Source organism: Ranitomeya imitator, chromosome 6, assembly GCF_032444005.1.
Source record: "Ranitomeya imitator isolate aRanImi1 chromosome 6, aRanImi1.pri, whole genome shotgun sequence".
NCBI classification, from domain to species: Eukaryota; Metazoa; Chordata; class Amphibia; order Anura; family Dendrobatidae; genus Ranitomeya; species Ranitomeya imitator.
In genome coordinates this window covers 550,617,261-550,629,392 of record NC_091287.1, presented here as the reverse complement: position 1 = coordinate 550,629,392, position 12,132 = coordinate 550,617,261, and the positions used below count along the sequence as shown (strand labels likewise).

General features: G+C 48.0%; 1 protein-coding gene across 1 annotated transcript in view; it reads right to left on the bottom strand.

Moving 5' to 3' along the window:
- The window catches only part of DENND3 (DENN domain containing 3), a 58,049-nt gene extending 46,276 nt beyond the window's left edge, over nt 1–11,773 (bottom strand). The window contains exon 1 of the mRNA XM_069731979.1: nt 11,066–11,773. Within this exon, the coding sequence (XP_069588080.1) occupies nt 11,066–11,152 (87 nt within the window). The 5' untranslated portion in view covers nt 11,153–11,773. The remainder of the gene's footprint in view (nt 1–11,065) is intronic.
- Between the last annotated feature and the right edge of the window lie 359 nt (nt 11,774–12,132).

Here is a 12,132-nt window from a genome sequence, read left to right as displayed (position 1 = left end):
ATGAAAATTAACCCCTCACTGTACCTTGCTGTTAGGCCGGAGTCACACTACCGTACAGCACGGCCGATGGCTGCCAGTGTTACTCTATGGGGCAGCTCAGATCTGCGATTATTTTCTCATACGGAATCGCAGGGAGAGCCGGCTCACTCGCACCTGTATATGTCTATGGGTGCGAGTGACCCAACGCACAGCACTCGGATATCACCTGAGTGCGGTGCGATATACGCCGACAGCAGAGGAGATGGAGATATTAATTTCCGTCTCCTCTGCAGCTGTGCTCCGAGCAGGACACTTGGCACTCTCGCAGCAGAGCAGGGGGTCATTAACATACCCCATCCATCCAATGCCATACGTCGGGGTGACTCCAGCCCTAGTGTAAGTTGCAGGGTGTTTTATTTTTTTTTAGAATTTCAGACAGAGCCTTGATTTAAAGAGAGAGAAAAAAATATATGGCATCTGCCTGTTGAAAAATATAGGGGTTATCCATAGGACTCTCAGGGGCTTCTTCAGTGCAAACAAAACAACGTTACTTCTATTGTTCACTATTCACCCTTAACCTCAAGATTCTCATTTTCAGCTGCCAAAAACTAAAACCTTTTGCCATTTCACAATCCTAACCATGGTTCCCCTTTGTTTCCGCAGTTTTGAGGTTTGTGGTAACTTTTGTTACTGGCAACTAAATACCAATAGAGAGATGAATTAATGAGACTTTGTTCTATCGTCTTCGTTTAGAAGATTATACATTTTCTTTGAATAGAGAACAAGGGAAGAGCTACATGGATTCTTACTGATAATCTACCTCTGCCCGCAGGCTCCCTGGCTATAAGAATTCAGCAAAACTTTCTGGAGGTAGGCCGCCCGACTATAGAGACAACTGTGCGCCCCTAAATCCCACAGGAATATCAATTCCCTCCTGGCATCAGTTTCTACCGTCACAGTCAATGATGCAATATTAAGAGGAGACTACCCCTCTAAACCACCAGGGAAGATGGAATCAGTGCCCGAGACCACCAGGGAAGATGGCCCCAGTGCCCGAGACCACCAGGGAAGATGGAAACAGTGCCCAAGACTACCGGGGAAGATGGAATCAGTGCCCAAGACCACCAGGGAAGATGGAATCAGTGCCCGAGACCACCAGGGAAGATGGAATCAGTGCCCAAGACCACCCGGGAAGATGGAATCAGTGCCCGAGACCACCAGGGAAAATGGAATCAGTGCCCGAGACCACCAGGGAAAATGGAATCAGTGGCCGAGACCACCAGGGAAAATGGAATCAGTGGCCGAGACCACCAGGGAAAATGGAATCAGTGGCCGAGACCACCAGGGAAAATGGAATCAGTGGCCGAGACCACCAGGGAAGATGAAATCAGTGCCCAAGACGACCAGGGAAGATGGCACCAGTGCCCGAGACCACCAGGGAAGATGGCCCCAGTGCCCGGGACTACCAGGGAAGATGGCCCCAGTGCCCGAGACCACCAGGGAAGATGGCACCAGTGCCCAAGACCACAGGGACGATGGCACCAGTGCCCAAGACCACAGGGACGATGGAATCATGGTTTCTGTGAAGATGGTGTACCATAGATGACAAGATGTCTCATGAACACAGTGGACGCCCTTAGAGCTGCTTCTCGATTAATCCCTTCATTCCTCATGAGAACAAGGAAATGAATGTGTTCATCACATGGAAATGTTTCCGATTTGATACAGCAAAAGTTTCCAGAGAAACAATGAGCAACTTTAAAGAGACTGTTTAGGATTTTTTGGAATTAGAGTCACAAAGCTTGGAATGCATAAAACTCACCAGGACAATCCGCTGCAGCGCAGCTTTAGTGGTAATGTTGGCCTTCGTTGACTTTTTTAATCCCCCCACCTCACTTGAGAAATGTTTGCCATGCAGCTTGGCTTGCAGAGTCCTAACTATTCGCATATAGGCAAACAGGCACACATCACACACCGTTAGTATTCAACAAGCAGGACCGTTTGCTGAAAAATGTACTCGGGGGTAGACAACCCCTTTAAATGCCCTGCAATGATGACGTGTTGATCATGTGTTTATGACCTCTACAGCCAAAGGCCTGAGAGGTGACTTGCTGACTGTGATTGGCTGCAGCGGTCACATGCACATGATTTACAGATCATCTCTCCAGGGAAGTTAAAGTCGATCAGGACCACCAGTAAGTAAAATAAATATTAATTCCACAGCACTTTACAGACATTATCGGCACTGTCCCCATTGAGGCTCACCATCTACATTCCCTATCAGAATGTTTTTGGAGTGTGGGAGGAAACCAGAGAAAACCCGAGCAAAGACGGGGAGAACATACATACTCCTTGCAGATATTGTCCTTGGTGGGATTTCTTGCACTGTGTCAATTGTTTTGTACTGCCCCTTTAAACACACCGTTTCGATCCTCTGTCAATCGTTAAAATAAGGCTTTTGATGCATTCACCACTCTATGAGGCAACCATTCCCTTCCCGAGCGCCATGGCATCCCATGTGCCCCCCAGCTGGAAAGTAACAGAGCTTAAAAGTGTTGTCCCACTACTTTGGCTTATCCTAAGGATAGGTCATCAGTATCAATCTATATCAGACTGGTGGGGTCTGACACTATAAAAATAGTGGAAAAACCCTTTAAGAGGAGCTTGGAGAGCCAAATAACCATCTGCGTCTATGTCGCGTCTTACAAGTAGTTTTCCTCAAAGTTGTGGACCACCGCAAACAGGGGTGAACCTAGCCACACTGCTGCCTGAGGCGAACTTCAAAACAGCGCCCCCCCCCAAACACATATACAGTACAGCCCCCCTATAGGGCTCCCATCTCATATACAGTCTCCCCATACATTACATGAGTGATAACTATTGTACATTCTACAATAGGTCATAAATCAGACAGTATAGTCCTCCATACAGTATTCTGGGCACCACAGTGCTCCATACAGAATAACATGCCCCATATATTGCTCCATACAGAATAATGAGCCCCATATATTGCTCCATACAGAATAACGAGCCCTATATATTGCTCCATACAGAATAACATGCCCCATATATTGCTCCATACAGAATAACATGCCCCATATATTGCTCCATACAGAATAATGAGCCCCATATATTGCTCCATACAGTATAATGAGCCCCATATATTGCTCCATACAGAATAATGAGCCCCAAATATTGCTCCATACAGTATAATGAGCCCCATATATTGCTCCATACAGAATAATGAGCCCCATATATTGCTCCATACAGAATAACATGCCCCATATATTGCTCCATACAGGATAACATGCCCCATATATTGCTCCATACAGAATAACATGCCCCATATATTGCTCCATACAGAATAACATGCCCCATATATTGCTCCATACAGAATAACATGCCCCATATATTGCTCCATACAGAATAATGAGCCCCATATATTGCTCCATACAGTATAATGAGCCCCATATGTTGCTCCATACAGAATAACATGCCCCATATATTGCTCCATACAGAATAATGAGCCCCATATATTGCTCCATACAGAATAACATGCCCCATATATTGCTCCATACAGTATAATGAGCCCCATATATTGCTCCATACAGTATAATGAGCCCCATATATTGCTCCATACAGAATAATGAGCCCCACAGGATGCTCCATACTGTATAATGGCCACAGTGCTCCCTACTGTATAATGGCCACACATGATGCTCCATACTGTATAATGGCTCCGCTCCATACACCTCATACACACACGGCTCCGCTCCACACACCTCCGCTCCATACACCTCATACACACACGGCTCCGCTCCATACACCTCATACACATTCAGCTCCGCTCCATACACCTCATACACACATGAATAAATACTTGAAAAAAATTACATACTGGGAACTAAAATTAAGACTTAGTGAACATGTATCCCCTTAAAACAACATTTTTATTACAAAATTTTAAAAACACACCAACCCAGTGCTTAATGGCAGGAAAAAATCTGCCTAGAGAGATAACAAAAAGACCAAGGTCTAGCGCATACCCTGCAATAACCTTTACTATCACCTGCCCGGCTGTGGAGGTTGGCACACTAATAACGATTTTTTGGCGCCCCCACTCAACGTGGAATGCCCCTCACTGCCCTATCTCACCCTACTATGCAGGTGAGAAAAACAATAATACATAAGAACAGAGATGAAGAAAAGCAAAAAAAAACGGTAAAAAAAAAAAAAATCAAAAAAAGAACACAATATAATGAAATTAGCAAAAAAAGAGAGAGAGAGGCAGGAGCAGGATAAATGCTATAATTTTCTTATAGGGATCCAGCCCCCTTCAAAACATTAATTGCTATATACTGCTAATTTTCAATGGGTATGCTACCAGATATGCCACATACTTCAGCATAAACAAAAACTATTGCCCATACCAAACAGTTATATCCTGCGAGCTGTCTAGCCATTTTGAGCACAGATATCAATCATCAATCCAATAGCTGCCCATAGATAAGTCTGCCCATGATGCGTGCTACTTATGAGAATACGTTGTGCATGCTACTCATCTATGGCATCTGGTATCTGACATCCTCTTTGACGGGCCTCCTGATGAACCGAACTACAGGGAACCGCGTTGAGTCACAACGTATTCTGATAAGTAACACGCATCATTGCGGATACTATTGACGTACCCTATAGCCTGGCCCAGTATATCTTTATGGGCATTCTATAATAACAATTAATGTTGTCAAAATCGTTATTAGTGTGCCAACCTCCACAGCCGGGCAGGAGATAGTAAAGGTTATTGCAGGGTATGCGCTAGACCTTGGTCTTTTTGTTACCTCTCTAGGCAGATTTTTTTCCTGCCATTAAGCACTGGGTTGGTGTGTGTTTTAAAATTTTGTAACAAAAATGTTGTTTTAAAGGTCATACACACATGGCTCCGCTCCATACACCTCATGCACACACTCCTCCGCTCCATACACCTCATACACACACTCCTCCGCTCCATACACCTCATACACACACTCCTCCGCTCCATACACCTCATACACACACTCCTCCGCTCCATACACCTCATACACACACTCCTCCGCTCCATACACCTCATACACACACTCTTCCGCTCCATACACCTCATACACACACTCCTCCGCTCCATACACCTCATACACACACTCCTCCGCTCCATACACGTCATACACACACTCCTCCGCTCCATACACCTCATGCACACACTCCTCCGCTCCATACACGTCATACACACACTCCTCCGCTCCATACACCTCATACACACACTCCTCCGCTCCATACACCTCATACACACACTCCTCCGCTCCATACACCTCATACACACACTCCTCCGCTCCATACACCTCATACACACACTCCTCCGCTCCATACACCTCATACACACACTCCTCCGCTCCATACACCTCATACACACACTCCTCCGCTCCATACACCTCATACACACACTCCTCCGCTCCATACACCTCATACACACACTCCTCCGCTCCATACACCTCATACACACACTCCTCCGCTCCATACACCTCATACACACACTTACCATGGCAACCAGCACAGCAGAGTCCTGCAATCCATGGAAGTCCCGATCATGTGACCACTGACTCCTCCCCTCCTGTGACCTCATCACAGGTCCTGTTTGCACAGAGCAGCCAATATGTGGTGTGCTGCTCTGCGGGTGCAGGGATGACCGGCTGATATTGCACACCGTGGGTTGTGACTAACCTGTTAGGTTGTGGGTTGTAAGCAGGGGCGCACTAGTGACAGCAACTGTCAGGGATTATGGAGTGTCGGTACCAGGTGTTCTGACCGCCGCTCTGCTGCTCCCTGTCTTTCAGTGACGACTGCCACCAGAAGCAAAGGGCTCAACTTGCCCCATGATAGCGGCGCCCCTGACCGCAAAGACACAGAACACATTACCAATGAAGCAGACAGCAATCGCCATCAGACTAGACACAGGCAGAGTACGGTCATAAATGGTAGTCTGGTAGTGGTCAGGATGGGCAACAGACAAAAGGACGGGGTGAAAAATACAAGGACACGCAGGGACTACCGTGACACCTCTGCGGAGAGTAAGGGGAAAATGGACTCTAACTCCAGAGAATAAACCCCCCATAACCCAGCCATGGTTTTCTGGTTTTGATATTTTCTTTTGCTTCTTCTAAGAACCCTACATTTTTTATCATCAACGTAGCCGTTATAAGAGGAAGGAGTTGTAGTTTTGAAGGACGCCGTTCACGTCACCATGCTTAAAAATAAGGGAAAAAAATATATATCTTTGGTTTCTTTCACAGTTTTCTGAGACCTGTATCCTACTTTTTCTGCCAATGCGGCTGTGGGGGATGGGAATGGTTGTTTTTGCACAATCGGTCAGAACAGAGATGAGGACGATGGATTGACAATCCATGCGGGTGACCAAGAAGTCCATCCACAGGTGATTTAGGCCCATGCCGCCATTTTCCAAATAAGCATCAAAACGGTCACTTTTTTGGCTTTTTTGGAAAAAATAAAAAAGGCAAACAATCCATCAAGCGACTTTCTAGGTGGACCACATGAATTTATTCTACTCAACCATAACATTAAGGTGAGACCAGACGGTGCAGCTGAGCGCACGCGAGCCAATCACACCAAATGTGGGGCGATTCGCCTTGTCCTATCTGTCCCGGAACCTTTACTCCGGCTCGCCGTGACCTCCTGGTCTCACCCCAGTGCTCCAAACAGAAGAGGAAGCAGCGCGGTCGGCTCCAGAAGTTCACGCTCTCAGATCGCTGCTTTCCACATAAATAAGGAACTGGAGGAAGAGGCCGATTTCTTCACCTCTTGCAGAATATTTCACTATCCAATCACGACCCCCAGCCTAAAAATCCTAAGTGGGCCTCAGATTTCCCGACTGGCTCCTATGTGATTTGTGAGGAGGACAGCGCCGTGGAATCTGTTGAAGCTACATCAATAACAAGGTTGGAACTTGGGTTGATATATTGGCGCCTTAGCCAAATATGTATTTTTTGGCAGTGTAAGGTCGAGCCGGATGTCTACATTCCATACATTCAGAGTGACATGTGCAAGCATGTCCACTCACAGACTCATCGGGAACGTGCCTGTGATCATGTGACCGCCCCACATCCTCCCGACACCTCGGGTCACCCGATCAGATCTGCTCCGACCCCATCCATGACCATGATTCATTTAAAGGGGTACTCAGATCTCAGCAAGTGGATAAGTGATAACCCCAACAATGGCGAGAATTAGGCACTCGTGTTCCTCCTCCTCCATCGGCAGCAAGACTGCGGCCAGGAAGATGCGTGGCTAAGTTGTGCATGCGCCAAGCGTCTTCATGAAGGTGTGAAACAGCCGGTGTAGGCTGTATAATACAGCCGTCCCCCAATATGCATGATGCAGGCTCAACTCCTGAGCCCGCTCCAAACACCCTGTGTGGCTCTGACTGACTACCAATGCCTGCACCCAGTCACTGACGAACATCACACACCAGGAGAGGTCACCAACGCGACCGAGTGATGTCATCAGTTGCCAACTACAAATGGTGATGTCCTCTCAAGTCCAAACTGGAAATTCCCTGGATCTTCCTTCTTAATCACTAAGCACTCTTAGAAACTTTTTAAAAGATTTAAGGCCCAGAACTTTGTTGTTAATTTTTCTGTCGATCGAGCTGTACGAGGACTTGTTTTTTTGCTTTGCGATTTGTTGTTTTTATTAGTATCATTTTGGGGTAAATATGACATTTCGATCACTTTTTAATTGCATTTAAAGAAGGAGCTGGAAAAAAAAAACTTTTTTAATAATTTTGTTTCTTTATTTAGTGTTTATCATACAGTTTAAATAATTTTATACTTGGACAGATCGGTCATGGAGATACCAAGTATGTTTTTATTTCTTTCTTTTGGCAATATGTTTTTAGTCTCTTGCTGGACTTGATTGTTTCATGGCTTACACTGCAGATTGCTTCAGTATTGCCTTATATAGCGCCATTACTCCCAGGCACAGGCTGGGCATCACAGGAGTACAGAGATGGCAGTGCCGGAGCCCATCGTGTGGGGGCGATAAGCGCCTGTATTGGGACCCCACTTTAATGCCGTTGTCATAAATTGCCAGCATCATTTAAAGGGAACCTGTCACCCCGTTTTTTGAGATTGAGCTATAAATACTGTTAAATAGGGCCTGCGCTGTGCGTTACTATAGTGTATGTAGTGTACCCTGATTCCCCATGTATGCTGAGAAATACATTACCAAAGTCGCCGTTTTCGCCTGTCAATCAGGCTGGTCTGGTCAGGTGGGCGTGTTCACAGCGCTCTTTTCTTCCCCAGCTTTCCGTTGGTGGCGTAGTGGTGTGCGCATGTCCAGAGTTCCGACTTCCCTGCGCCCACGTGAAGACACAGCGCGCGATCTGCGCTGTAATCCTTTGCATCGGTGGGGGCGGCCATCTTCCTGGGGCCGCGCGTGCGCAGATGGAGTGCTCTGCTGCACGGGGCTTCAGGAAAATGGCCGCGGGATGCCGCACGTGCGCATTAGAGATCGCGGCGGCCATTTTCCCAAAGCCGAGATGCAAACTCGGCTTTGGGAAAATGGCCGCCGCGATCTCTAATGCGCACGCGCGGCATCCCGCGGCCATTTTCCTGAAGCCCCGTGCAGCAGAGCACTCGATCTGCGCACGCGCGGCCCCAGGAAGATGGCCGCCCCCACCGATGCAAAGGATTACAGCGCAGATCGCGCGCTGTGTCTTCACGTGGGCGCAGGGAAGTCGGAACTCTGGACATGCGCACACCACTACGCCACCAACGGAAAGCTGGGGAAGAAAAGAGCGCTGTGAACACGCCCACCTGACCAGACCAGCCTGATTGACAGGCGAAAACGGCGACTTTGGTAATGTATTTCTCAGCATACATGGGGAATCAGGGTACACTACATACACTATAGTAACACACAGTGCAGGCCCTATTTAACAGTATTTATAGCTCAATCTCAAAAAACGGGGTGACAGGTTCCCTTTAAGTGGTTAAACATCAGCGATCACTGTTCTCTATGGAGACAGTGCAGTAAGTCTGGCAGCAGCTTGATTACCTGGAGAAGCTGCCCCCATCCATCGGGGAGGAGTCGGGGGACCCCCATATACATCCGATGATTGACTCGGCATGAAATGCGGAAAATAAGTCTCATCATTATGTCTCTGATGTCATTGGAGGTGGGGGGTGTATGCCACTAGACCTACCTTGTCTATGTACCTGATGTCACTAATGAGGGGTATGCCACTATACCTACCTTGTCTATGTACCTGATGTCACTAATGGGGGGTATGCCACTAGACCTTCCTTTTCTATGTCTATGATGTCACTAATGGGGGGTATGCCACTAGACCTACCTTGTCTATGTCTATGATGTCACTAATGGGGGTTATGCCACTAGACCTACCTTATCTATGTCTCTGAGGTCATCGATGGGGGGTATGCCACTAGACCTACCTTGTCTATGTCTCTGATGTCACTAATGGGGGGGTATGCCACTTGACCTACCTTGTCTATGAGGTTATTGATGGGGGGGGGGGTGTATGCCACTCGACCTACCTTGTCTATGTCTCTGATGTCACTAATGGGGGGTATGCCACTTGACCTACCTTGTCTATGTCTCTGATGTCACTAATGGGGGGTATGCCACTTGACCTACCTTGTCTATGTCTCTGAGGTTATTGATGGGGGGGGGGTGTATGCCACTCGACCTACCTTGTCTATGTCTCTGATGTCACTAATGGGGGGTATGCCACTTGACCTACCTTGTCTATGTCTCTGATGTCACTAATGGGGGGTGTATGCCACTTGACCTACCTTGTCTATGTCTCTGATGTCACTTATGGGGGGTATGCCACTTGACCTACCTTGTCTATGTCTCTGACATCACTAATGGGGGGTATGCCACTAGACCTACCTTGTCTATGTCTCTGATGTCACTAATGGGGGGTGTATGCCACTCAACCTACTTTGTCTATGTCTCTGATGTCACTAATGGGGGGTGTATGCCACTTGACCTACCTTGTCTATGTCTCTGATGTCACTAATGGGGGTGTATGCCACTTGACCTACCTTGTCTATGTCTCTGATGTCACTAATAGGGGGTGTATGCCACTTGACCTACCTTGTCTATGTCTCTGATGTCAATAATGGGGGGTATGCCACTTGACCTACCTTGTCTATGTCTCTGATGTCACTAATGGGGGGTATGCCACTTGACCTACCTTGTCTATGTCTCTGACATCACTAATGGGGGGTATGCCACTAGACCTACCTTGTCTATGTCTCTGATGTCACTAATGGGGGGTGTATGCCACTCAACCTACTTTGTCTATGTCTCTGATGTCACTAATGGGGGGTGTATGCCACTTGACCTACCTTGTCTATGTCTCTGATGTCACTAATAGGGGGTGTATGCCACTTGACCTACCTTGTCTATGTCTCTGATGTCACTAATGGGGGTGTATGCCACTTGACCTACCTTGTCTATGTCTCTGATGTCACTAATAGGGGGTGTATGCCACTTGACCTACCTTGTCTATGTCTCTGATGTCACTAATAGGGGGTGTATGCCACTTGACCTACCTTGTCTAGGTCTCTGATGTCAATAATGGGGGGTATGCCACTAGACCTACTTTGTCTATGTCTCTGACATCACTAATGGGGGTATGCCACTTGACCTACCTTGTCTATGTCTCTGATGTCACTAATGGGGGGTGTATGCCACTTGACCTACCTTGTCTATGTCTCTGATGTCACTAATGGGGGTGTATGCCACTTGACCTACCTTGTCTATGTCTCTGATGTCACTAATAGGGGGTGTATGCCACTTGACCTACCTTGTCTATGTCTCTGATGTCAATAATGGGGGGTATGCCACTAGACCTACCTTGTCTATGTCTCTGATGTCACTAATAGGGGGTGTATGCCACTTGACCTACCTTGTCTATGTCTCTGATGTCACTAATAGGGGGTGTATGCCACTTGACCTACCTTGTCTATGTCTCTGACGTCAATAATGGGGGGTATGCCACTAGACCTACCTTGTCTATGTCTCTGAGGTCATCGATGGGGGGTCCTACGAGGACACAGATCTCCAGCAGTCCAGAGGGAAGCTGTGCATCCTCCATGTCTGCAGACGAGCCGGATAGGAGCAGCTACAAAGCTGGAGGAGCAGATTAGGGCAACTTGTCACCAGGCGGGCATCCGATGCATCATTTCAACTGGCACGAATTGGGCAATCAGGACAAGTCCATAACGTGTGCTGTCACCGGCAGAGAATGGGCAGCCCCTTAGGTTACTCCTGCCCCTCATCTGCCATCCAGGTAGGCACCAAGGAAACAGACACAATCTAGCTGAATAATGACGGCATCCTTCTGGAAAGAGTTCCATAGAATTCCAGGGGTGACGCGTCCTCCATTAACACTTCCTGGGGAGCAACTGAATATTCCTGTAAAGAATCCACAGCCCAGAGCTGATGGCGGTCAAGGATAACGGGCAAGGGGCCAAAGGATTCCCTGCAAGGAACCAAAGGATCTATATAGGAACCATATGGGGCACCAGGAGTGATGCTCAGAGTCTGAGGGCAGGAGGACGCCGGGGGTCCAGGGGTCAGGCACTGCGGAGAACACGGCTGTAATGTGTGATATCTGGGGACATCCGTGCAGGCCTCAGGTTCCGGTCTCCGGCTGCCGACCCGTCTACATCTCCTCCAGTGCCGTGTGCCGCCTCCGCCGCCGCGCTCCTCAACTGCTAGCATAACCAGGGCGGTCCCGACCTGTACCCTCAGCCCCGCCCACTCCACTCATAACCACGCCCGCAGCGAGAAACATTGTTTACAGTAACGATGCCAACTATGCCCTAACCACGCCCACAAAATGGTGTTTGCACACCGTCATTCTAATAGGGGCGTGGCCTCTACCTGACTCTCGTGACGCTAACGCCTACAGGTCTCTAGATGGGCGTGGCTTTCCCTGCGGTTTCTTATAACCTGCCAATCACATGTTGCGCATTGTGCGCATGTAAATGAGTCCGCGTCCCTCCCTTTAGGCTGAGGAAAAGGGCGGGAAGTATCAGTCACCTGACCTCACTGACACAGTGACAGAGTTAC